The sequence below is a fragment of the Prionailurus bengalensis genome, chromosome D1 (assembly GCF_016509475.1).
Source record: "Prionailurus bengalensis isolate Pbe53 chromosome D1, Fcat_Pben_1.1_paternal_pri, whole genome shotgun sequence".
Taxonomy (NCBI): domain Eukaryota; kingdom Metazoa; phylum Chordata; class Mammalia; order Carnivora; family Felidae; genus Prionailurus; species Prionailurus bengalensis.
The window spans coordinates 115,593,892-115,620,412 of record NC_057346.1 but is presented as its reverse complement, the minus strand read 5'-3'; the positions used below and the strand labels follow the sequence as shown (position 1 = coordinate 115,620,412).

The 26,521-nt window shown below is 59.2% G+C and overlaps 1 protein-coding gene and 1 long non-coding RNA gene across 4 annotated transcripts; one reads left to right on the top strand and one right to left on the bottom strand.

Moving 5' to 3' along the window:
* Positions 1-1,350: 1,350 nt before the first annotated feature.
* Positions 1,351-26,518, bottom strand: DEAF1 (DEAF1 transcription factor). Of its 3 annotated transcripts, XM_043582106.1 has the most exons (12): positions 25,662-26,518; positions 23,299-23,396; positions 20,876-21,005; positions 20,462-20,608; positions 19,800-19,939; positions 19,220-19,285; positions 16,555-16,681; positions 15,442-15,570; positions 14,856-14,984; positions 12,910-13,157; positions 5,780-5,869; positions 1,351-1,772 (listed from the first exon to the last, which is right to left on the bottom strand). In XM_043582106.1, the coding sequence occupies exons 1-12, from the start codon at positions 25,948-25,950 to the stop codon at positions 1,668-1,670; spliced, it is 1,698 nt and encodes a 565-aa protein (XP_043438041.1). In that variant the 5' UTR covers positions 25,951-26,518; the 3' UTR covers positions 1,351-1,667. The 3 variants fall into 3 exon arrangements, with proteins under 3 accessions (XP_043438041.1, XP_043438040.1, XP_043438042.1); XM_043582105.1 differs by having other exon boundaries at positions 19,800-20,608; positions 25,662-26,512; XM_043582107.1 differs by lacking the exons at positions 1,351-1,772; positions 5,780-5,869 and adding an exon at positions 11,677-12,356 and having other exon boundaries at positions 25,662-26,048.
* On the top strand, positions 7,301-21,725 carry LOC122484167. The gene is made up of 3 exons (XR_006297549.1): positions 7,301-7,785; positions 13,763-13,765; positions 21,714-21,725. It is a non-coding gene; the product is annotated as an uncharacterized LOC122484167 (long non-coding RNA).
* Positions 26,519-26,521: the final 3 nt, after the last annotated feature.

Genomic DNA, 26,521 nt, shown 5'->3' with positions numbered 1-26,521 from the left:
AGCTGACGTGCCCCCCGGTCCCCTTTCCTGCCACCTCTACGCTGAGCAAACCCAGGGAAGCAGGGGGGTGGCCAGGGCTGAGATGTGCCCCTCCCCCCACATTGTCTGCAGCACTGCGCCTCTGAAGATTGTGCCCAGTGGGGGGCGTGCAGTCTGGGGGGCATCGAGGTCAAATCCCGGCGCTCACCACGGCCTCAGCTTGGGGCACGTGCCCAGATTCCTCAGCCTTTATCTCCCTGAGAGGTGCTGGCAAAGGCAGGAAGGTGAAATTCGGTGACTCCAGTACGTGCTAAACTCAGTGAAAGAAAATCCAAGCTTAGTCTGCAGAGGTCATGAGAGCAGAGGCAGCAGCTTCTGGGGAGCAGGACCCACGACGGGCTCCCTGAGAGCAGCCGACTGGGGTCTGTGGCGAGGCCAGGCCAGGCCCACGGACCCGAGGGCGCCTCTGGGAGCCAGGCTCGGCTCGGGAGATAGAGCAGCATCTCCGGGGCCCCCCATGCTCACACCCCTTCCCGTCAGGACTCTGGCCACACCCTCAGCTCGTTCTGGAGCCAGCATCCCCAAAGCCAAGTCTCTAGGGTGCTGCAGACTTGGGAGAACTTTCTGGAAGTAGGAGCCCAGGAAGGGTCAGGGCCGGGGGAATTCTCCCCCTCCCACAGGGGTGTGGACATGCACAGTTCGCAGAACCGGCAGATGAGCGTGAGAATCCAGGGAAGCGTGCCATCGTGCCAGCGCCCAGGGGCTGTGCCGGCTGCACACACAGGGCGTGTCTCCGGCTGGGGTGGGCCTTCACCTCCCCCCGACCCCCGGAACAACGGAGCTCCCGAGCCTCACGAGTGCAGAGAAAACAGGGCGACGGCAGGCCAAGGGCTCGGGGGCCACGAGGGCACTTCTGGAAACCCGCAGAAGCTTCCAGAACATGGGCAACTTCCTCAGGCACCACCCTTGGTCAGCAGAGGAGGCAGGTCTCGTTTCCAGAGCCAGCCAAGGGCTCCAGGCGCCGATCCCTCTCTGGCCCCCTGTGCCCTCTGCCCCTCAGTGCAGGTGGAAAGACGCAGGGCTGGCCTGGCCTCTGGGTGGTCGGGGTTCTCGGGGTATAACCTCATGCTAGAGAGAAGGAAGGCCGTGTGGCGGCGGCCATCAGGCAGCGAGTCTGGGCCGTATCACCTCAGAGACGGGGCCTGCGGCTCCCAGCAGGCGGGTAGCCAACGGCCACCGGGGACAGTGCCACCACCCACTCGCTGGTCCACACACTTGGGAGTTGTGGCCTCCGGGCTGCGCATCAGGAAACACAAAGCTGAGGCCCCCCCACCTCCGGGGCATCTGGGAAGTTGGAGCTGGAGTCACCCGTCCGGTGGGGCAGAGACGTCCGCTTTATTGACAGACACGTTATGTACACGCGTGTTACGGCACACGACACACCCGTGGGGAAGACCAGGGGATAAAAAGAGCACCGAGAGAAGGCGCCAAGGGCCCGGGGCCGGCGTCCAGCCGCTGCCCCGACCTCCCTCAGGGCTTCTGGGCAGCAGGGGCTCATTTCCAAGGGCACAGGTCACTTAGAGTCTGTTAACAACTTGACCAGCAAGCGTTTTCACCTCCTCAGCATCCTCCTCAGTCCCCGACCTGTGGCAGCCCGGCGGCTCCGTGGAGAGGGGACCCAGGGACCCTTACACGGTGACTTTCTCCATCACGCTGTCAGTGACGTGGACTTCGTCCGCCTGGACGGTGACAGCCGCCGACTGGCCACACACGTGCTGGTGGTCCTTCCAGTCCTGAAAGGAAGGGCACGCCCCACGTGACCTGAGTGTGACCTGGGGAGCAGGGCCCGAAGCCCACCCCCACGTGGGAGGCGCCGGCTCAGATGGCAAACAACCGGGGTGAGCCCCGAGGACACCGACACCGTGAGGCCCACCTGCACTCTGATCCCTCTGTCGCTCGAGATACAGAGAAAAGAAAGTCATACCTGCAAAGAAATATTTGTACCCGGTGCTGTCGCCCACGGTGTTATTTATACCGGCAAAAACGAAAAAAACAAAGCTGGGGCCGGCCTCATGTCCACAGAAGGGTTCAGTGGCTGTGGCCCACGAGAAGACTGGGAACAGGGCAGGTGTGCTGAGCAAGATACCACCTCCTCGTGAGGGGGAGGCGACCAAGTCCCCGGTCAGGGCAGATGCTGTCGGGATGTTGGCAGGGGGAGAGGGGGCTGAGCTCAGGCAAGGCTGGAGCCCGTCTGCAGGCAGTGAGAAGCCACCTCTCAGCCCAGACTGGGGCTCTGGACGAGGACCCGGGGGCTGGACAAACGAGGGCCGTGTTAGTCGAAACAGACGTAACCCTCGACTGGAGGTGAGCCTAGGGCTTGGTCAAGAAATGACGTGATGGGGTGGGGGGTGCCTGGGTGGCTCACTCAGTTAAGCGTCCGACTTCGGCTCAGGTCACGATCTCACATTTCGCGAGTTCGAGCCCCGTGTCGGGCTCTAGGCTGATGGCTCAGAGCCTGGACCCTGCTTCGGATTCTGTGTGTCTCTCAGAAATAAAGAAACATTAAAAAAAGAAAGAAAGAGGGCGCCTGGGTGGCGCAGTCGGTTAAGCGTCTGACTTCAGCCAGGTCACGATCTCACGGTCCGTGAATTCGAGCCCCGCGTCGGGCTCTGGGCTGATGGCTCAGAGCCTGGAGCCTGTTTCCGATTCTGTGTCTCCCTCTCTCTCTGCCCCTCCCCCGTTCATGCTCTGTCTCTCTCTGTCCCAAAAATAAATAAACGTTGAAAAATAAATAAATAAATAAATAAATAAATAAATAAATAAATAAATAAGAAAGAAAGAAAGAAAGAAAGAAAAGAAACGACGTGATAGGGACGAACACAAACACGCTGGGCAAAAGCAAGTACAGATGGGGTGCCGTCCAGGACGGCAGGGTTCCGGCTGGTCGTCTCTGTGCTGTCCTACGTTTCCTAGGTTTTCTACAACAAGCCTGCCCTGTTCTCACAGTAAAATAATTATATCCCAAGAACAGAAGCCTCCCCGGGAATCACCCACAAACTGTGGGAACGCACAAAACGTGTACAACTGCACGGGCCGGCCCGGGCCATGGCATCACACCGCATGTGACTGTGAGCCCAAAAGGCGTCGTGGTGCAAACACGACAGTGTTTTAGGGGGAAACAGGAGGCCAGCACAAGTTCTGAGACACAACACCCACAGTGTGATCTCCATGAAAAACTTTTTTGATACACTGGACTTCACCAACATTAGAAACTTTTGCCCTGCAAACCTGCTACTAGGAAATTAAACAGACAAGTCACAGGCTGGAAATCCTGGTAAATCACGTATCTGATGGAGGCCCGTGTCCAGAGCGTGCACAGAACCCTCTAATCTCTTACTGAAATGACCCAATTCAAACGGGGGCAAAAGGTCTGAACAGACGTTTCCCCAAAAGAGACACACGACTGCCCGCTAAGTGAATGCGAAGGTGCCCAAATGACTGGTCGTTACAGGAATGCCAGTTAGCACCTGGTGGACAGTTGGTGGACAGCTGCGGCCGCTGGACCACGCCACGTGCTGGCGGGGGAGGGGTAGCCCCCGCAGCCACTTGGGAAAGCGGTCTGGAACTTTCTCGGCAAAGCCAAACACAAACTGCCTGCACGACCCCGCGAGCCCACGCCGAGGTCCCAGCCCGGGCAGGGGAGGACACGCCCACCTAGGAAGGGGCGCGAACTCACAAACTCAGAGAGAGCGGCACTCCTGGTGATGGCCAGAGGGAACAGGAGAAAAGGGGCAAAGCCCGGGCTCGTGCCCTGGAGCGGAAGCCGCGAAAATGCGCCAGCGCGAGGAGCCAGGTGCCCGAGACCACAGCACTCGCCACGTGACGTGCCCAGAGGAGGCAAGCACACGAGGACAGGAAGTAGACTCGTGCTTCTCAGAGGCTGGGGAGGGGCCCACGGGGTCCTTCGGGGGTGGTGGACCGTTCCACGACCGAACTGGGATGTCGGCGCTACAAGTACTAACGATCACCAGGCCGTACCCTGAAAACGGGCCCAGGTCGTGGAGTCCGTGCACACACGGCAGACGAGATGCGGAACGGAGACCACATCTGCGAGTTAAAACCTACCAGGTCATGGCCCTTGTCACCCCGCAGCACTGACCTCCCGCCCACGTGTTCGCAGGAGGGATCGAGGGAGCCGTTCCGGACGGGACTGCTGGCCGTCACATCAGCTTTTACCGGTCACCACGAGGAGCCCAGGCCTCTGTCTTCACACCCCCCACCCGCTGTTCATTTTGGGTCCAACATGAGAATTACGGATTTTGAGATTCATTTTGTATCAATTTACAGAAATAAAACCAAAGCGTGTCTTTATCAATAAGACACATCAAAGGCGAACAAAGTTAACACAATCCAGGGAAAAAGGGAGTCTTCGTCCACAAAATTATACCCGAAGTTTAGCCTGCCTGCTTCACAAGCACACAGCCCCGGGCTGCAGTTCAGACAAAATCTCATCTGAAGCGATTCCATCGGGAAGCAAACCCACGAACCGTCCGTGTGATCGTTCCGGTTCAAGGAAGATGCAGAAAGTGAGGCCCAAGGTTGGCCACATGGCAGCACCAGCCTGGGGCCCGCCACCGGCCCTGGCCACCCCACGTGCCCGCTCCTGCCCGCTCCTCCTCCGCAGCCCCGGGCACAGGCTGCTGCCCCGAGGCTCTAACAAGCCCGATGCCCCCTCCTCGGTGCTGACACCTACAGGGGAAGTGCAGACTTCCGGTCCCCAAACCTCTACCAATTGCGGGTGGAGGGACCGACGGGCTCCGGGCTACCAGCACGCGTGGGAGGCAGGTCCTGCCCACAGACACACCTATAGGCCACCTAGCACTTGACTGCAAGATGCTCTCGCGCACTCTCCCGGGGCCGCGGGATATGCGCACATGCCCTTCCCCCCCACGGCACTGTGGGGAGCGCTCAGCGCTCAGGCGTCTGCAGACCCGCTGGAACTCGATGTGCACTCGGCCCTGACCATTGTCCCCACCCACCTCTGTCTGCCATCTGCTGTTCCTGCTCCAGAAATGCTGGCGACAGAGGCTCCAGAAAGCCACCTGGCGGGGACAGTGGTGTCGGCAGGCACACAGCTACCTCTTAAGGCAGCATGGGGGCCACGCTAAGGGCTCCATTAGCCACTATTCATCCATGAAATACACTGCCCTTCTTAACTCTGCTAAGTTTCAAATCAACACCAAGAAGAGACAGTGACAGCCTTGCTGAGTGTGGGTGGGAGAAATTAGGGACACCTGAACCAGCTAGCACCAGCGACTCCAGAAAACAGCGGCCGACAGGGGAGACACACACACACACACACACACACACACACACACACACGGGAAGAGCCGCTTGCCCAGGCCGCAAATGCCTGACCATGAAGGCCTCGGGCCACTGCACTCAAGGTGTGTGGCTTCTTCAGGGCTTTGGTCCTGCGGACACTTGCAGGAGACTGAGGCCGGGCAGACAGGACTAATGGGCGGACTGTGCTGCGGTGGGCGAGGGAGGGAGCCAGTGCAGCTGCCTCTCCTAGCGGGTAGGGGGTGGCAGTGCAGAGGGCATGTGGATGGGGCGGCAGGGGGGCACGTGCGTGGGGACAGTGTGGCAGGGGGGCACATGCGCGGGGACTGGGAGGCAGGTGGTGCACACTTGGGGACCGGACAGCAGTGGGGGGGGGCATGCTAGGGGATTGGGCAGCAGGGGGCATGCGCATGAGATCAGGACGGCAGGGGGCACCCAGGCGGGATTAGGCACGCACCTTGCGCTGGCAGAAGGTCGAGCAGTAGTTGACTTTGTGGCAGCCGGTGCACTCGCTCAGGGCCTCGCGGCCACAGTTCACACAAGACTGCTGCAAGAAGGGACACAGGCGTCAGTGTCGCGGGGACACCTCCCAGTCACCCCAAGAACCAGCTCCCCGTCTTCACCTAAAAGGGTCTGTGCTCACCCGGGGAGAGGAGCGGCCGCGGGGGCACAGGAATGTCTCCAGAGGCTGGGAAGGCTCGTCTCTGCCAAGTAAGCAGCCAAGTCCGAACCCGGGAATGACCAGCCTCTTCCTGAGCCACCCGGACCACGTCACCGGCTGCTGCGTGTCCACAGCCCGCACCCCAGCCACCAGCCCAGCCGGTCTCTGTGGCTTCACAGAAGTGCACACTTTGTGCCCTTTCCCCCGAAATTCCCCAAGTGCAGCTTTTCCCTGAACTCACGGAGAAGGGCTCACGGTAAGAGACCCGCCCGTTGCAACGCGGGCACCGGGCAGCTGTGACCACCAACCACCCCCACCCCCGCCAAAGCAGGGAGCTACGCCAGGCACAGGCTGGAGCACGGGGTCTGTGCAGGCCGGATGGCAGGGGGTCTGTGCCGGCCTGACCGCGGCGAGGGCCTGCGAGGAAGGGTCAGCGGGCCAGGGTGGAACCACACGCACGTCGTCGGACTCTTTACGGAAGAGTCCGGGCTCTGCGAGGATGTGCACAACCTGGTGAGCCGCGTCCGGGTTCTATTTGAACTTCTGCTTCCTTCCTTGCCGGACATTATTACATCCGCACTCTCACGTTTTCCCACTCATAAGCCCCCCGGAGTGTGCTCGGTCACTGCCAGGAATAGGAGCGCCAGCTGGAATCCGAGGCGCTCACTTGGCGCCCCTGCCTCTGCTTTACGAGACCCAATACTTAGACACGAGACAGTCTGTGGCCTCATACAGAAATTAGTCTGGGGAGAGGGAAGGCTTCACGCCGAGAGGAAGCGGAGCAGTGGGGGGGGGGGAGGCGGCGCTGGAACCCCACAGACAAGAGGCTGTGGTGCACGGGGCTCACCAGGATGGTGCCTGCACGCACCGGGCTCCTGTGCTGGGTGAGCCTTCCTCACCGCCCTCGGGGCTGTACGCCGGAGGAGGAAGCAGGGGTCTGAATCCTCTCCTGGGACGTCTGGCCCTGAGGGCCAGACAGCACGCGCTCACCGGGGCCTCCCGTATTTGCGCTCCCAGCACCCAGCAGTGTTGATGGGGTGCAGTGACCCTGTGACCTGAATCAAAACGTCAGAACGAAGAGACCGAATGGGGCGGTTCCTCTACCACGTGTACGTGCCTTTGGTTCCTGGGCCTTCCCAGGGCACTCTGGGAAACGTTGTTTTAAGTTTATTTATTTATTTTAAGAGAGACACAGAGAGAGAGAGAGCACATGAGCCAGGGGAAGGGCAGAGAGAGAGAGTCCTAAGCAGGCTCCGTGCTATCAGTGCAGAGCCCAATGTGGGGCTTGATCCCACAAACCATGAGATCACGATCTGAGCCAAAATCCAGAGTCAGACGCTTAACCCGCTGAGCTACCCAGGCGCCCCCGAGAAAATTATTTTTTTACCAAAAGTTAACTCTGTGGTCTGGACCAGAGTGAGACACGCCAGCATGAACCGGTGTCCGCTCAAGGTCCGGATACCGACAGACAGGTGCAGAAACCCGAGAGCCGTCTGTACACACGGTCGTTTGCACACGTGGCTCCGACTGTCGGCCGAGAGGCCCAGAGTGACAAGGAGCACGCCAGCCCCAGAACGTGGCTCCCGGGACCATCCTCCAGGGAAGGAGCCGTGGCGCCCGGAGAAACGGCTGGGCCCGGGCCCGGGGCAGGAGACGCCAGGAAGGAAGGAAGTGCCCACCAGCAAGTGCACTGAGGGGAGGCCACCAGAGGGACACAGGAGCCAGAGGCGAGCTCCCAAGGGGCAGAGGTGCCCACATGAGAGCAAAGTAAGGCCTAGAGTATAACCTGGAGTGTGAAACATGTGGAAACACACCCATCCCAAGTCAGACAAACGGATAAAAGACAAATCCCCAAAGCAGAATTCCAAAAACACACCCAGACTCCCCACGCCCCCATCCAGGAGGAGGACAGCCCCACCCCCATCCCGGGGTGGACAAGCTCGGTGACTCAGTGTGCAAAGGGAAAAGACACTTTTACAGAGAATAAACCTCTGAGTCTGCACCCTGCCTGTGACATGCCCCCAAAATGCGCACGCTGAGCGTCTGGCCGTTGGGGCCTCTAGGTTCACATCAGGTCGTGGGGGTGGGGCCCCTATCATGGGGTTAGTGCCCTACAAAGACAGACACCAGAGAGCACTCTGGGCCCATGTGGGGTCCGAAGTCAGGAAGAGGCCCCACGGACCAGACCCTGTGACCTTGCCCCACCCTGACTCCAGCCCCTGGCCAGCTGACGACCACACCCCAGGCGTTCCACTTCCGCTGGTGCACTTGGATGCCAGGTTACACGCACCTCTTAACCAAGCACAGAAGAGCAGTGGGGAGGCCACCGCTGGCCGGGAGGAGCCCCCGTGGCGCCCCCAGCCAGATGCCGGACACCGTGCCCTGGGTGGGGGAGACAGGACGCTGTGCCCTGGGCAGGGAAGGGCATCTGCTCTTGGCCCAGGTTAACCTCTGGCGAGCTAAGTACACACAAACGCAAACGGCTCATGACGACAACTGGAAAAACACCCTGAATGGTCTCAGCCGGCCTAGACTTGATCTTCTGTTTAAATTCCAAATAAAACGTCCACGCGGGGAAGTGCGAGGCCTCCTCCCTCTGCTGCAAACACCTGGCTTCTCCTCACTTGCGGAGATCACGAGGCCAGCGGACCCACCTCTTCGTGACTCCCATGGCCTTCCCAGGTCGCATTTTGTCCCCCTGGTCCCCCTAGCACTCGGGGGACACTCTGGGACGGTGCTACCAGCATCCGCCTCTGCGGTGGTGAATGGGTCCCCACACTGCAATCAAACAGGAGGACCGCTTGCAAATAACAAACCTTTGAGGGCACAGAAACTTCTCCTGCTCTCCGCAGGGAGGGGCTCTGCAAAGGGAAATGGGCTTTCACCCCGGCTGATGCCAAACGCTCCCGCCACACCAAGTCCCAAGACAGAAAGCCCCCCCTCAATGGGGCTCTGCCCCGAGGGGATGCCGCACCCCCAGGCCCCGAGGGCCGCTTCCCGAGGCTGGGAGTGCTCTGGGTCTCCTCACACGCTGCTCGAGTGGGGGCCTTCCCGCCCTTCTAACCCCTCCCGACCCTGTGAAGTCCCCGGAGAGAGGGCCCTCCACAGTTCAGGCAGATGTGAGGGCCCCTCATTTCGAAATCCAAGGGCCCAGAGTCCAGCTGTGGCCATCAGAGAGCCACACAAGCCAGACCCGTCGTCCCTGTGTGGAGCCCCCGTCTGCCAGTGCACGTGACCTCACCAGGCTACCCAGGGAGCAGGGCTCCACTGTCAGGAGCGCAAAGCTGAGCTTTCTGCCCAGCTGGCCCTTCTGTCTGATGGGAGCCCTGCGTTCACAGGGCAGGACACGGGGGGAGAGTTGCACAGGGCACAGGCGGAGCACGACGGTGTCCCCAGGCTCCGAAGCACAGAGCCGCCCTCTGCCAGCCACCAGGGCTGGGGCACCCACCAGGTCCCTGGCTGAGAACCCACAATTCGGCGATCATCTAGGTAAGAACACAAACTGCTGTTTTCCAGTTTATGCTTCTGCATCCGATCTGAACCAGCAAGACGCAGACATTCCTTCCTTTTCATTCCTTAGATGCTCCAGGACAGCTGTGCAGAGACAGGCTTCCTCCCCAGAGGGACGCTGCTGGACAGAAGGATGGACAAGCCCACAGCTGGCGGCTTCCCGGCACAGGGCCTGGGCCACAGGACATGGTGGGGGCGGTCCCCACAGCCTCCCTTCACCCCTCAGATCCCTTTTAATTCTGGGGGGAAGGTACCGGCAACACCTGTTCAGTGACTCAAACGGAACCTGCCACTGAACAGGCGACCGGCGAACAACCTTAACTTGTGCGACGACAGGGGTTTTTTTAAAGTGCTTTTTCTAAGGAAACACAAATCACCAAATTGACAACAGACAAAAAGGGCGCCTGGGTGGCTCAGTCAGTTGACTGTCCGACTCTTGATTTCGGCTCCGGTCATGATCCTAGGGTCACGGGATCGAGCCCCGTGTCTCAGCGTGGAACCCTCTTTAAGATTCTCTATGTGCCACTTTCTGCCCCTCCTCGCGAGTGTGTGTGCACTCACGCTCTCTCTCTCAAAAAAAGGTAAATAAATAAAAATAAAAACAAAAAAAAATGGGCAAACGGTCTGAGGAGACACTGCCCCAAAGCAGACACACGAGTGTCCAGCAGCCCCTGGCACGGAGCTCGGCGCCATCGGTCAGGGAGGAAAAGCAAATCCGAGCCACGTGAGACCCCACTTCACACCGACCGGTGTGGCCAGAGTCTCATGACCTACACACCACGCCAAGCAGTCAACGTACACATGTAACTGGAAGGGAGTAGACAAAGAGACCGGGCGTTAAGAACAGTTCTAGAAACAGTGACTGAACCAAACTGAATCAAAACCAAGGTTCGAGCTAATCCTGCCCTCTCGTTTACGGTGTCCTGTTGCCCTGACCGGTCTGGCCTGGGGCCTTGCTGATGCGGGAGGTCCGCCCCTCGCAGGGTGAGCCCGTCCCTGGAGACACTGAACCGTGTCTTCCCGAGGCCACACCCCCACGCCCTCCTCCGTGGTCTCCCACACCCCACCCTGCACCTGCCCAGGTCACCCGAGGTCAGGCCCCAACAACCAGGCACAGCGGGCTCACCCTGCTGTGTGCGTTCCTTCCCGCAGAAGCCACTGTCCACACCCGCCCCCCATCTCCCGACCCACCCACATGCTTCCCCCCGTGGCCCAGTCTGCTGCCGCGTGGCACGCGTGCGTCCTGTGCGTCCTGTTTCCACGGAGCTGTGAGCCCTCACTTCTTCCTTGAGAGAGTCATCCAGCCTCCACGTGCCTTCGCGCACCCCGGCGCCCTGACATCATCAGCAAGCCCACCAAATTTAAATACAACGACAACCACACTCAGGTGCATCACAGCCAAACTGCCAAACACCAAAGGCAGAGACAGAACAGTCCTCGACACAGCCAGAGAGAGACGCAGGGCGTGTAAGAGATCGAGAATCCCGGCGGCACAACGCACGACGAGGACAGGCTAGCATCAAGGTGCTGGTGACCACCAGAAGGCGAGGTCACTCAGGACGTGCTTCCGAAAGGAAAGGTGACACACGGGAGTCTCCACAAAAACAAAGGACAGAAAATGCGGCACCGGAGGCGCAAGCGGGGCTGAGGAGCACGGCCAAGGCCAGCACGGGTGAGCGCACCAGTACCGCGCACGCGGGGGTGGGACACCAGCCTGTGACATCAGCCCGCGCACGCGGGGGTGGGACATCAGTCTCAGAGACTGAAGCTACAGATCCTGTCACGGAAACAAGACTCTGTCAGAATCCAGTGATGCCAAGAAACCTAGAATTCTCAAACACTGGAGAACCCAGCAAGCATTATCTTTGGGTAAAGAGATTAAGACCTTTTTTTCTGCTTTTCTCTTTCCTATAAAATTCATCACTGATTATGTATTAGTTTGGAACTCCAGCTTTTCAAAAAGATTTTTTAGGGGCGCCTGGGTGGCGCAGTCAGTTAAGCGTCCGAGTTCAGCCAGGTCACGATCTCGCGGTCCGTGAGTTCGAGCCCCGCGTCGGGCTCTGGGCTGATGGCTCAGAGCCTGGAGCCTATTTCCGATTCTGTGTCTCCCTCTCTCTCTGCCCCTCCCCTGTTCGTGCTCTGTCTCTCTCTGTCCCAAAAATAAATAAATGTTGAAAAAAAAATTCTTTAAAAAAGGTTTTTTAATTTATCTCCTTCTTCAGAAGAAGCAACATTTTTCTTCCTTGGAAAAACATCAATCACATGTTAAGTCGTATAGAAAATTGAGAACCTGCAAAGCTCTTCTTCCCTCTGATTTATAAAAAATGGGAATAAACTAACAGAAATGTTCATATTATAGATATGATAGGGAAAAAAAAAAACCAATCTGACTTTTGTTTACAAACCAAAGTCCACATTTACTCTAACGGAGAAAGCTCCCGTTAAGAACACATCGCTGGTGTGCCCCCCACCCCCACCTCCCGCAGGACGCCTCGGCTGGTGCTGCTCCGACCCTGGTGACCCTGGTGGCCTGCGCCCACCGACACCTGGGAGACTGGCCCTAAGCAACCTCCAGGCCGCGCACAAAAAGCCGCAGGGGCTGCAGTGACGAGCGGAGAGAATGTCCCCCGGCTGTGCTCCGTGAACCCGGACTCCCGGATCCTCCTTCGGAAGAACCTGCTGGAAGCTGGAAGTGAAACAACACGGAGGCGGCCTCCATCAGGCATGGAGGTGCAGGCGGAGGAGCTCAGACGCGGAAGCTTCCAGCTGGTAATGGGGGAGACGCACGCCTGCCAAACACCCCAAGGGACGCATCTCCAAACTCAACAGAACACAAGGCACGTTTTCACCACGTGACAATAATCTGAAAGTATAAATAATACCCGTGACAGGTGAGTGTCCAAAAACTATGGCTGGTGTGTAGAACATTTTGTCCCTTTTGAAATAAGCTGATTTTATTTATAAAAGCACAGGGGCGCCTGGGGGGCTCAGTCGGTTAAGCTTCCGACTTCAGCTCAGGTCACGATCTGTGGTTCATGAGTTTGAGCCCCACGTCGGGCTCTGTGCTGACAGCTCAGAGCCTGGAGCCTGCTTCGGATTCTGTGTCTCCCTCTCTCTCTGCCCCTCCCCCCTTGTGCTCTCTCTCAAAAATAAATAAACTTAAAAAAAATTAAAAACAAAAGCACAAATATCTTCCCACCAACAGCATTCAGTTATCTGTGAGAAAGGCTTCATTTGCAAACGATTCTCTAGCGGTGCTCTTCCAGGAAGGTAGGGGACGGCCGCCCCCGGAGCCAGCAGAAGGCAGGGGGGCAGGTGGCCGCAGACCCCGGCATCTGCCTGCACCGACGTCACCTCCCCCGGCATCTGCCTGCGCCAACGTCACCTCCCCCGGCATCTGCCTGCGCCAACGTTACCTCCTTGCGATCTGCGTCCGCCTGGACTCTGGCCTGGGCCGCGGCGGCTTCTCTGTAGGAGCTGGCCTGCTTGGCTTGTTCGAACAGTGTCTTCAGTTGCTGGGCCGTGCTGAGCAGGGAGTTGACCATCTCTTCCAGGTACAGCCAGTTCCGAGGCTCCGACATCTCCAGCCCGCTGACCACCGAGGGGGAGACGGCTTTGGTGGGGGTGGAGGGTGGGACGGCCAAGGCCGGCAGGGAGGTCAACACTAGAATATTCGGAATGCAAATAAAACAAGAAATTAATGTGTCTCCTCCCTTCAAAGCGGTCTCTGTTAAAACTTCTAATCCAATGTTGGAAAGTGGAGGCGCCTGGGTGGCTTGGTTGGTTGAGCATCTGGCTCTCGGTTTTGGCTCAGGTCATGACTCAGGGTTCATGGGATCAAGCCCCACATCAGGTTCTGCGCTGAGACAACCTGCTTGGGACTCTCTTTCTCCTTCCCTCTCCCTGCTTGCGTTCTCTCTAAAATTTACAAAAAAAAAAAAAAGAGGAAAGAAAGAAGGAAAGAAAAAGAGAATGAACGAACGAACTGCTTAAAAAAAACAACTCGGAAAGTGTGGGGGCAAGGGACAGGCAAAATACCACACACCACACGGCCTCCCTGTAAACTGCCCCAGAAGACGGGGAGACATTCTTCCAGTCACAGCACCACACCTGAAAGCCCCCAGTGCCAGCACCAGAAAGCACACACGAAGGCCCAACCACGGACGTACAGGGCTGTAAGCCAGGCGCTCACGGATGACCCAGACCACAGCGAAATGTGCCCCGTGCAGGGGGGCCACCCGGACAGCAAGGGGACAAGGACAGCCTGAGGCAGTGGCTCCGACCGCGACGCATCCCGTCAAGTCCTCCCCGGCATCCACGGCCACACACGGGGTCCTAATTAAGGGTCACGGGACTCAGGTGTCACAGGGGGAGGACAGCGTTACAAAGGTGGAAAGGAGGAAACCAGGAGGGACCCTGTGGTCTGGACGGGGCCAGAGTGGAACACACGTGCGCGTACGTCCCCACCTCTGTGCGCCACGCGGCCCGCGGGCAGGGACACCCGAGTGTGGCGAGCATGCCCCTGGCTGAGCGATAACGGTCTCGCATCCAGCCTCCCGGGACAGACGCCCCGATGGGTCCGTGCAGGGGGTGGGGAGGGGGAGGCACACATGGTGAGCAAGCCTGCGAGAACGGAAGGAGGGTGGCGCGTCTATAAAACTACACGTTTCTGTCGCCGCGTCATCCAGAATGGCAGAAACGAGAAACGCACAAACGCCCGCCAGCTGGTTTCGGAAGCTCCCTTTATTTTATTTTATTTTTTTAATTTTTTTTTCAACGTTTATTTTTATTTTTGGGAGAGAGAGAGACAGAGCATGAACGGGGGAGGGGCAGAGAGAGAGGGAGACACAGAATCGGAAACAGGCTCCAGGCTCTGAGCCATCAGCCCAGAGCCCGACGCGGGGCTCGAACTCCCGGACCGCGAGATCGTGACCCGGCTGAAGTCGGACGCCTAACCGACTGCGCCACCCAGGCGCCCCTGGAAGCTCCCTTTAAACGAAGCGTACTGACGGGGACGTGCCCCAGCTGTGTGATTAAGTGAAGGACCAAAGCCGCCAAGCGTATGCGGTGCGAGGCCGTCCCGTGTCAGACCGGGAGCGAGGAAAACACCTGCACTTCCGCTTCCGCCCGTACCGAGCCCCGCGCCGCCCCAGGGAACACGCCAGAACTCACAGCCTCCCTCTGCAAGGGCCTGGCGTCGTCTCAGGTCCGTGCGGACCACCCAAGTGCGTTCCCAAACGCAGGCCCCGATCCGGCGCAGCGACGGGAAAGAACCCACACGAAACCTACTTCGTCAGAAAGTCTTTCCCCAGAGCGACCCCAAGGCCAGAGTCGGCGGGTGCCGGACGTCTCTCGCACCCACCTATTTTGGGATGAGACGTTGGCAGTGCTGCTTCCGGGAAGGGTGCGATCTGGCAGCTGTCCTGATACCCTGGGTAGTGCGGCTCCGGGTGGCCGACTCTGCACGGGGGCTGCACGCCTGCCTCTTGCACTGTCGGGGACGAGAGGGACAAGACAGCCTTGGGACCCGGCTGGGGCCTGGCTGGGGCTGCACAGATTTTAAATCTTGACGTGTCTCCAGCTGCACCGTCCAAGGAGGTAGCTTCTGAGCCCCAGAAACGCGATGAATTGTTTGAATTGCTAGTATCCGGGATCTACCGGGTGAAGTACAATGTTAAACGTTAATCTCCACTTTCTTTCCGCTTTCTGGACGTGGCTAGTGGAACATCTACAAGCACACGTGGCCTCAGGAGTCTCTGCCTCGCAGCCGGTCCACAGCAGGAGTCGGCAAACCGTGGGCATCTTCTGCCGCAACTGATAGACCCGCACGCCTGCCCGGCGCCCGCCCGCGCACGCCAACCCGACGCCCCTGCTCCAGGCTGCTCCAAGCCCCAGGTTAACAGGGGTGACGCGTGTGGCCCACAGGGCAGGTGCCAAGGACAACTCACCCGTGGCTCCCGCGAAGACATCGCCCTGGGCCGGGCTCTCTGAGATGACGGCGGTGGCCTCCACGGTGGACGCCCGGTCAAAGGTCAGTGCGCCCGAGGTAGTGATCTGTCCTGAGGGGGTCACGGTGACTAGAAAAGCAGAAGTGCTTTTTACCACCGGCTTGACCACGGCGCAGGCCAAAGCCTGGACACAGCACGTGCCCCAGGCACCTCTGCAGGGGCTGGAGAAGACCAGGGACCCTGCACCTCTGATGGGAACCAGGGCCAAGGCGGCGGGCTCTCTAGGACACCCTGCTCATATCTGAACCGGCAACAGAGGCACGAGCTGCCTTGTTGGAAAACAAAACATAAAGTTGGAAGTGACTGCGAGACTCCTTTGTGGCTGGAATTAAGAAAGACGTTCCCGGAGGTTGGGGCACCCGGGTGGCTCAGTCAGTTGAGCGTCTGACTTCGGCTCAGGTCGTGATCTCACGGTTCACGAGTGTGACCCCACGTCAGGCTGTGTGCTGACAGCTCAGAGCCTGGAGCCTGCTTCGGATTCTGTGTCTCCCTCTCTATCCCTCCCCCACTTGCACTCTGTCTCTCTCGAAAATAAATGTTAAAAAAAAAATTAAAATAAAAAAAGATTCACAGAGGTTGAAGACGAAAGCAGACTTGCCCCCACAGCCCTTCTGCTGCCCCATCCCCTTGGCCGCAGGAACCACAAAGAGAGCGCGCCGGGGTGGGAGGGCAGGGGCGGGGGCGAGGGGTGGGGGGACCGCTCTCTGTAGATGCTTGTTCACAGCCTCGGGCAAAGGCGCTGGCCGCAGACACCTGTCTCGTCCCTGCCTCGCCCCACTCTGGTTCACACACAGCCAGGGTTTCCCTCCGTCCACCTGGTCCCCACTCCGGGACAACCGTGTGAGGCATGTGGACATGGGGGCTGAGCAAAGGTGTTCCTGTGGATGCCCCCTCCCAGAAGGCATGGCTCCTGGTTCGTTCCATTAGGAAACACCTGCCGGGGGCACGCCAGGGAGTCCACGGAGATGAGGAAAACCCCCCCAGGGCGGCCCCCACAGAACAAGGGAGCCCCAGGGGTTAGAGGGGCCATGGCTCCGCCTCGTTCAAACTCACAGGCGGTGGCGGCGGTGGCGGGAAGCAGCGTGATGTTCTTGGGGGGCTCCTTCTTCACGGGGGTCGCAGGCGGCTCATTCTCCTTCTTGCGCCTTTTGTAGGGGACGAAGAGCCTGACTGGGCCGCTCTGCGGGGAGAGGCGCAGTGAGACGGGGCCAGCGCCGTCCCCGCGCCCGTCTCTGCCCACACGGCGCGGAGGGGGCACAGCAGGACCGCGGGCGGGAAGCTGCAGAGGCCCGACCTCTCTGCAGGCCCCAAGGTCCCTGAGGGACAGAAAAGATTCTTTCTAAAAGAATACACGAAAAGCAGCGTTTAAAAACAAGATAACATTCGTCAACACACAGGATTCCCAGGGACTGCTAGAAGACAGAAAACAGAGAAGGACCCGGCAAAGGAGAGCCTCTGCCCCATGGGACAGAACATTCCAGCAGGACTGAAGAGGCTTTGGGAACAGACGAGAGGAGTAGCAACGGCAGAAGCCAGCCCTGCACCTGCCACCTGGCTGTCCAGCCTCGGGCAGGAGGGGAGGCCAGTCTCTGGGGTCGCAGCCCTGCCCCGGCTGCGGTCCCCCGAGGCCACCCGAGCACATGGCGCCCTCCGCTCTGTGAGCATAAAGGGGGTCCTCGGAAGCCCTGGGTCGTGCCTGCTGGCCATTTTCTTCTGTGTGGCTCTCGCGTCCCGTTTCTTCGCAAGTCTTACAACATTTTGTCGAAAGATGGACGCTTTAGTGACGTACTGTAGCAACACTGAGACGGACTCCTTCTCTCCAGGGTTCCTGCTGCTGATCAGGTCAGCAACCTGGCTGTCCCCAGGCAGCAGGGAGGGTGTCACACCCAGCAGGGGCTGCGCTGTCCCCCAGCAGACTGCTCACGGCTCCGAGGCCTGGGGGCAGATCCAACCGCATTAGGGCTCCTTCATGGGGAGTTTTTGAGGCAAATCTTTGAGGTCTGTTCTTATCCCAGACGGATTCTTCTTAGCTGCCACCTTCCCTGCTTCTCCGGTTTAGCGGGTTGCTCTCACTGCCGACCAGCCACCTCTCCAGGGCTCGAGTCCACGTGGCGAGGCTCTAGAGCTGGGGGGGAGGACGCTGGTGGCAGTCTTCCTGCCCTGCCACTCCTGGGGGTGGCCTCTGCCCTCAGAGAGGAGGCTGGTGAGGGAAGGAGCCCCCAGTCTCTTGGCCACACCTGCCCAGAATGTAGTTTCTGCGACTCAGAACCAGGGCTGGAGATGTCCCAGTAGGCAGAGGAAGCCCTAGGCCACGAAGTTCTCCCCTGTGTTTTCTTCCCAAAATGTGGGTTTCGTGTTTTGGATAAATTTGGATCTGTGATCCATTTTGAATTCATCTGCACATGAAATGCCAGGTTGGGGCCGAGAAGCATTTCTACGCCTAGCGCAGCTGTCCCCACCGCCATGCAGCCGACACCCTTGTGTGCAAGCGCACCCGCGGCCCCGCCGACCCCTCGCCCTGCCGACACGCACGTCTCCGTCACGACAGCAGTGGGAAAGGTCCTCAAGGGCCGGGACCCCTCCGACTTCAGTCTTTTCCTCCAAATTGCTCTGGCTGTCCTGCTTCTTTGCCTTTCTTACCGACTATAAAACCAGCTTGTTTAAAGCTCCACAGAGCCCCGCAGGGATTCCGAGGAACCACGTGGAGCCTGCAGACCGTGAGGGCAGCGCCCGAGCCCTCCCTGGGCCTCCAACCCCGGCCACGCCGCCTCGGCTCAGGGCTTCCCGCGTTTCTTTCCACGGCCGGGTCTAGGTGTGTCGCACACGCATCCCGCACGTGTCCTGTTTACACCCGTCTCCACGTTCTGCGGCAACTGCAAAGAGTGCTCGCCAGTTTTCTAAACTCCCTAACGGGACGATTCCCTCCTACTCTCTTCCCCCTACGAGATCTCGGAGTGCTCTCCCTGGTAGTTTCTCCAAGTGAACTCTAAAGCTACTTCATTTTCACAAAAATATCCCATTGTTCACTCCACGAGAATATTTAATCCATACACGAACTAGACGATTTTAGGATATTTCATTTTCCACCCAAGACTGTGCTAGGTCTCTCCAAATACATCTCCTTTCAAATCTTCTAAAAATTAACCAGATAGCTCATCAAAATAAAACCGGGATATCTCGTTAAACGGCTTTCTAGTTCACTTGAAAACATCTCAAAATAGAACTTAACAGTAAGGAAGGCTGAAACCAAACTAAGACATTCAGACACTACACGTTACTCTCACGTTTTTGAAAGCTACACGGCCACAAAGGTTAAAATCAATGAAAACGTTCATTCTTTTTGAAACTGTTAGTTGAGAACACAGAAATGTTTCAAAAGACCTTAAAAGCCCCTCATAATTTCAACGTAGTGCTTTCAGGACATAACGTTAAAAAACACAGGATATAAGACAGCACACACGCACTCCCCACGACCGTAAAGAACACTGTGTGCTCAGTTTTGGGGTTAAGATGGTGACACTGGAGCAAGTTCCCCGCCCGCGCCACCTGCAGCATCAGAGCGACGCCAGAGACGCAGAGTTTGAGAGAGAAACGTGACAGCCCCTGGATCGGCCGCAGGGGCGCCAGAGCCGTGTGCGGGGCAGGGCGTGGGGTCATCGCGGCGGCCCTGCCCGCCCACGCGCACCCCGGCCCCACCAGGTGACCCCCGGCTGCTCACCAGGGTCATGTCGTCACAGCAGGCGGCACAGGTGCATGAGGCAGCGTGAGGATTTAAGATCCCGTCCTGAAATTCAGAGAAGACACGGTACGTGAGAAAGTCGCCTTTCGGCAGCTCTACAGCGTGTCTGTCGCTCATAAACACAAAACCCTGTCGCTTCCAGAAACGCCTCTTCCTCGCACTTCCCTGTTGTACAAGGCGGTTATCAGCGGCAGGGTCCACCGAGTCCCTTCTGGGAGGTGAAGACTCTACGAGCGTTATTTCTTGACCAACACGCAAAGCGCTACCTGCAAACAGCAGTGAGAAGCCCGCCCCTCTCACGACGGGTAAACCGGGGTGGGGGGGGGTGGTCAGCATCTGGGAAAGGTCACGCGCCTCCAGGGGAAGCTACGGTGTTGCCTCAGGCACTCCTGGCAAGCACCGTAGGCACCGAATGCGTGAAACACCAGGACACTAGGCGAGGTCGCCTGCCCGGGACCACACGGCCAGGCGGCCTCTGTCTGACCGCACATGCCGGCCACGCCCCGGGGCCGCCGTGGGGACCCCCCGCCGTAGCTGCGGGGGTTCGGCGCGCACACACCTGAATGAGGCACTGAAGCGGCCTGCCCGCGTAGCGGATGCTCCTCTTCCAGTCCTTACTGCTGGCTCTTCCGGCCATGGCTTCGAACTCAGTCGGGCTGTACCAGTTCTCCCCCTGCTTGATGCATCGGCCCCGGCCGCCTGAAGTGACACGAAGGACCAGCAAGTGGCCGCACCGCCCGCCCCCAGCGGCCTCGGCCGGCTCTTCCTCAGATGGGCCGCAAACGCCACAGCCCCCCTGCTGGGCCTGCGTGACCCCCCCCCCCCCCCACGGCCGGCCCGCAGCAGGCAAGCCCTCCCCACGAATCCACACTCGCAGGCCCACCGCACCTCCCCGCCCCACTGTCCACGGCCACCGCAAGCTCACCCTGGTCTCACGATGACCTCCTGCCACCTGCCCCACCCTGGGAACTCTCCCTGTGGGAACTCCTCTTCCCCCGCTTTCCCCCCTCCATGGGTTGCTGCGTCTTCTCACTGCGCCCCCACCACGCCCCAAACCTCTCCACGGCCCCAGCTCTAGCGCCCGGGGCTGTGAGCCACGTCCGCCCCGGCACGGTCGACACGTGTGTGGGGCCGCAAGGGGACGGGCGCTGTGGGGCCGCGAGGGGACGGGCCTGGCCCACACGTGTGCGCTGTGGGGCCGCGAGGGGACGGGCGCCTCACCTGAGCCGAGCCTGCTCTTGAACAGCGTGCCGCTGATGTTCCGGCAGCGCACGGGCAGCTCGCTGTCGTACACCGAGGGGTCCCAGTTATATTTGGTTCCGCCTCGCTCCTGGCCGGGAGCTGCAGGAGTCGGAGGGCACTGAGGGCCTTGGGCAAAGGAAGCGTTTTGAAAGTAAGAGACGCCGGACGCACCCAAGATAACCAGGCAAGTACAACCACGCCGACTGGCTTATAACGGCGGGTCGTCCGGCTGCCCACAGACCACCCCGACTTAGCAGCACCAGGCAGCTCTTTCTCGGTTCGTAAAACCCCACTTTCTCTACCTAAGCAGGAACATTTATATTACAAATTCACCACAAAAATAAACAGGTCGCCCCCAGCATGAACTCCACAAGCGCCCAGGTGTGCTGGCACCTGGAGTGAGAGGTGCAGCTGGCCCCTTCAGCCCCGCCGTCTCCACGATGCTCCCGTCCGTGTGCACAACAATCAGCGTGGCCTTCTCTGTGTTCAGGCTGTCCCCGATCTGCAGGGCTGTCCTGCCAGACTGGAGGAAAGAACGTTCTGTGAGTCTCCCAGACAAACAGCTGCGGGGCCTGCCACTCGGTGTGACGGGACATGGGCCTCGCTGACCGTCACTGACAAGGGCGCCAACCGTGCCTCCGTGGGCTCTTTCTTTTTTTTAAAAAATTTTTTTTTCAACGTTTATTTATTTTTGGGACAGAGAGAGACAGAACACGAACGGGGGAGGGGCAGAGAGAGAGGGAGACACAGAATCGGAAACAGGCTCCAGGCTCTGAGCCATCAGCCCAGAGCCTGACGCGGGGCTCGAACTCACGGACCGCGAGATCGTGACCTGGCTGGAGTCGGACGCTTAACTGACTGTGCCACCCAGGCGCCCCTCCGTAGGCTCTTTCAAGATGCCAGTAAAAGACCTAAACACGGGCGCCCGGGTGGCTCAGTCGGTTAGGCGTCTGACTTCGGCTCAGGTCATGATCTCCCAGTTCATGGGTTCAAGCCCCACATCGGGCTCTGCGCTACAGCTCAGAGCCTGGAGCCTGCTTCAGATTGTGTCCTCCCCACCCCGTCTCTCAAAAATAAACATTAAAAAAATTAGAAAATAAAAAAAAGACTTAGACACAGAGCCAAGAACAAGAAAAGACATTGCCATGTCTGGGTGGCTCTGAACAAATGCTCAGTCACTTACCAAAGTTAAAAAAAACAAACGTGTCCCACACACAAGGCCTGGAAAGAGAAAGAGCCCTCACGTCCACCTGAGCAGCTCCTGCAAGTTCACAGGTCTTGAGGGAGGGTTCTGAGGGACCAAGTCCACAGGCACAGCCAGGGTCTGGGGCAGGACTCTCTTCTCATGCTCATGTCCCACACACAGCTCTACTGATGGCCACCAGACGCCAGGGCCTCCCCAACCGCACTGCTCACACACCTGTCCACAGTGGCCGGGTGCTATCGTGACAGCACCTACTTCCTCTGGGGCAGCCTGGCCCTGCCCTTCAAGCAGCCCTACCCCCCCCCCCGCCCTCCTCCCCCATCCCTTCGTGAGCCAGATGCCCTTCCCTGTCCTTGCTGGAGGAGAGACCCACCCCGCTGTCCCTGGGTGCACATGGCTCAGGTCTCTGGCAAACTCAAGGCCTTGCCCAGAGAGTCCTGGGGTGGACGACACTCTAAGCAGTCTGCTCACAGCCACCATTCTGGGACGTTCTAACACTTGCATGGTCAGAGCACGGAAGCAATGAAGGCAAAGTGAGAAGACATTTCCTAAAATCTGAAAATCCATCAGGGGGGTGAGTACACCTCCTCGTGGAGCTGAGGGACCCCCACCCATGAGCACACGCACACCTGCACACGCACCCAGAGCCGGGGCTCATCACCCAGAGGGTCAGGGCCTCAGTAAGGGTGTTGCACTGCTCGTGTCTGAATCACTAAAGACACGCAACTCTCTACTGAAAAGAGGGAATGTTCTGTGTTCATTTACGAATCACAAAGTATTTTCCTTATTATTTTTTAAATGTTTGTTCATTTTTGAGAGAGAGAGAGAGAGAGAGAAACTGAGCAGGGGAGGGGCAGAGAGAGAGGGAGACACAGAATCGGAAGCAGGCTCCAGGCTCTAAGCTGTCAGCACAGAGCCTGACGCGGGGCTCAAACCCATGAACCGTGAGACCATGACCTGAGCTGAAGTTGGACACATAACCAACTGAGCCACCCAGGTGCCCCAAAGTATTTTCCTTATTAAAGCCAATGGAATACACATATATCTGAGACCCCCCCCCCTCCTTGTCAGTTTCGTCTCCGGGCCTCCCTGTCCTCAGAGCCCGCTGCAAGGACCATGTCCAGGAGGCACGGTCCAGGCTGTGCCCTGGTTCCCTGACCCTCTGGCTCCAGCCCCTTCTAGAAAAGAGGACAAGCCAGAATCTGCTTCTGGGAAGGAGAGACTCGTTGGAGGCATGAAATTGTCAGCTGGCTATCAGCTTGTACGCATGCTGACACCCTAAGAAATAAAGCAAGTTTCTCAAGTCTGTACTCTGCTACTAAAATTAAGAGGGTGAGTCTGCTGTTTGCTGCCATTCCAATGATAGCAGCTTTGCGTGCAGGTGTGTAGAGTCCTAGGTGTGTGATTAAGGCTAAAATAAAGAGAAACGGTAACTAACAGTTCTGGCAAAGCTCCAGGAGAGTCCCCCATTCTGTGGTTGTCGGGCAAGGATGGGAGATCACAGCACACTCCTCCTGGCGCCCACACAGCCCTGGGCAGGGCCTCTGGGGGAACCGGGGTCAGGGAGGTCACACTCTGGGGTCGGGGGAAAAGTGCTCGCGGAGCGGCTTACCAGGACGTGTCCCGAGAGTGAGGCGGCATTTGCCACCGACGTGGTGAAGACGTTGTCTGCAGAGGCGCCCACGTTGGCCACGGTCACAGTGGTCACCTCTGCAACACAGAAGCCTGATTCAGCACACCATCAGAGCCAAGGGCCTCCCACCAGGGCCCCAAAACAGCATTTCCCAAACAGGTATCTGCACTTCCAACCACGGGACTCCCAACATTCTTACACAAAGTGCTCACTCCGCATTTCTGGACCCCAGTCTAAGCAATCTGGGCCTTAGAAAAAGAAAAGAAAGAGGCAGCTCTCCAGCCCACTAGAGCCTTTTATTCACAGTGAAAACCCGCCCCCGCCACGCTCCCACTGAGCTGGCAGCAGGCTCTGCCAAACTGCCCCTGGGCTTCTCGTTCCCTTCAGCATAAAACCATACACCAAGGTTCCAGGAGTCCGGTGACCATCCTGTGGCCAGGCTCAGGCAGTGTCACCTACAGAGCTCCCTCCCTTGCTGGCACCCTCTCGAAGGTCAGCACAGGCCAGGGCTCAGGTCTCTCCTGCCTCCTCCTGGACCCCCTCTCCCATTCACTGCCCACGGAGAGGCTTTCCTGCCAGCTCCTTGGCTGGGCAGGCGGTCCCCTCTGTCACACAGCATTCTAGAATGGCCCATGAGTAGGGCAGTCTCTGACTTGGGAAATGCTCACAAAATACTGGTGGAAAGAGTCCTGCATATTCCACTAACCCAGCGCCCACCAAACTGAACTGAAAATAGCTGTTCCCCTTGTCTGCTCCTCCAGCAGACCACAGCCTACGTCCCAGTCTGAACGCACGCTCAGGCCAAGCAGCTATCAGGCCCGAGAAGAGGGAGCCCCAGAGAGGAGACACAACCTGCCGAGTTACCTGCACCTGGAAGGCATCTAACCTCAGCAACTTAAAAAAGTTTTAATCCTTCCATGTATGCAAAAACACAACTATCAAATTCTGCAGATAAAAACATGCAACGCCAATACATTTCTCTGATGCCGTGACGAACTATATCATGTTTCTTTTCTGCATCCAGAAAACATACGCAAAATGCGAAAAAAACAAAACGAAACAAAACAAAACAAAACAAAACAAAAAAACTGAAGAAAACTGCACGGTCCAAAGTCCCAACATCAAAGCAGAGTTTAGCGATGAGAACCGAATACTCTAATAGCCACAAAGCCTTCTTCCTTCTTTTGTGAGGACCCCAGACAGACCACACACAGACCAGCAGCTCTGGGGCAGCAGGCCAAGTCCCCCCGCCTACAGCTGCTTAGGGCTGGATAAACACCGGAGTGACAGGACCACCAGGACACAGGCTGCTGGCTCCTTAGGGGAAAGTGCCTGACAACACGTGCCGTGCCGGCAGTAACTCAAGGATGCACTTCCTGGGTCCCCACACTCAGCTAGGGAGCTCCCAGCTGGGAAGGGATACAACACTTGGGAAAGTCTCTACCTTCTTTGGGATGGCGATCTGGGAAGGCACTACTCCTAAAGGAGGCTTTGGGGCACAGTCTGAGGCTCCACGGGTCATGACACTTGAGAACGAGAATGTTCTGTGTGGCAAGAAACAAAACCATGGGCCAGTTTTCCCCTGGGAAAGGAGCTTGCCGGGAATGGTAGGGGGAAGGGAGGATCCATAAAGGAGATGGGATGTGGGGGGCCAGGGACGGACCAGGAGGGGAATCTAAGGAGTCAAAGCATGATGCCGACCTCTGCTCCCAAAGGCTGCAGGGCCTCCCAAGCTGGGTGAGCACTGCCTTGCTCCCCAGCTCTCAGGTCACCCCTGAACTGGACCTTAGGATTCCAAGTGACCAGACACACCCAACCTCAGGCTGCTCCAGGGCAGGATCCATGTCTGATCCCCACTCCCCTAATCTTCCCAGCCCCCCTTGTCACCAGCACCAGGGACAGACAGAGAAGACAAGCAGGGCAAGAGGCAGGTGCTGAGAAGGTTCTGGAAGGAGCGCAGGGTGCTCTGCAGGAAGGAACGGGGCTTGCACAAGGTAAGCGGGTTCGGGAAGCATGTTCAGGGAAGCGTGCACACTGGGCAGGGTCAGGCTGGTCACATGGGGCAGGGCGTGCAGGAATGGCAGGGCACACGAGGTAGGTGTGAGGCGTGCGAGAGGCATGTGCTCGGAGAGAAGGGGGCAGGCTGGTCCCCAGGGCGCGTGCAGCGGGCGGTGGGCGCGGGGCTGGCGTGGGCTGCTTGTGTGCGGGGCAGGTGCACACAGGTGCACGGGTTTGTGTCTGGGGCGGCGCGCGTGGGTCAGGTGCGGACAGGTGCATGGGCTGCGTGTGGGGGCAGGTGCGCACAGGTGCCCGGGTCGTGTGCGCGGGCGGGCGGCACTTGCCTGCGAAGGCTGCGGCCGCGGCGGCCTCGTCGGGACCCGGCAGGGCCTCGGCACCCATGTCCATGTGCCCGGACTCGGCGGCCATCACCGCCACGGCCGTCACCCGCCGAGTCTCGCGCTCTGCCTCCGAGTCTCCGTCCTCCTCCGAGTCCTCGTCCCTGCTGAGCACCGGCTCCTCCGCCTCGCCTCCTGCCGCGGCCGCGGCCGCCGCCGCAACAGCGGCCGCGGCCGCCACCGCCGCCGCCTCGGCCAGGCCCAGCTGCTTGGCGGCCGAGTCCGAGTCCTCCATCCGGACTCCGCCGAGCCCGCCCGAAGGCGCCAGCCGGGGCCGCCCGAAGGCCGGGACGGAGCCCGAAGCGCGCAGCGCGAGGAGGGCCGCCCGAGCCGGGCCGAGCCGAGCCGAGCCGGGCCGAGGCCGCCCGAAGCTGCCAGCCGAGCCGAGCCGAGCCTGCCCGAAGCCTCCCGCGCCGCCGAGCCGAGGCTGCCCGAACAGGGGCCGAACCGGCACGAAGCGGCCCAGTCGAGCTCCGCCGACGGCCGAGAGTCCGGAACCGAGGAGGGCCGAAGCGGCCCGAAGTGCGGAGCCGAGTCTGCCCGAACTGGTCCGAGGCTGTACGAGGGCTTCCGAACGGCTCTGCGCTAACCCCTCCTCAGCGCCTGGGAGGCCGCGCCACCCTTCGTCCCCCGCAACAGGGTCGCCGACTGTGGGGCAGAATCTCGCCGGCCTCCGACGCAGCGCGGCCGGGCCAGGAGAACCTTTCGTCGCAGGCTCCGCCCACCCCCGCCTCGAGCGGGAGCCGAGTCCGTCCGAGGTGAAGCCGAACAGAGCCGAGCGTTGCCGAGCCCCGATACTCCGAGCC

Bases quoted from the DNA above. Each gene is read 5' to 3' on its own strand.
- DEAF1 (XM_043582105.1), bottom strand. From the start codon at position 25,950: ATGGAGGACTCGGACTCGGCCGCCAAGCAGCTGGGCCTGGCCGAGGCG. The intron at 19,286-19,799 runs GTGTGTGCGCGC...TCTGAATTTCAG, and splicing joins CGCTTCAGTGCCTCATTCAG to GACGGGATCTTAAATCCTCA. The intron at 13,158-14,855 runs GTGGGTGCGAGA...CGAATATTCTAG, and splicing joins AACGTCTCATCCCAAAATAG to TGTTGACCTCCCTGCCGGCC.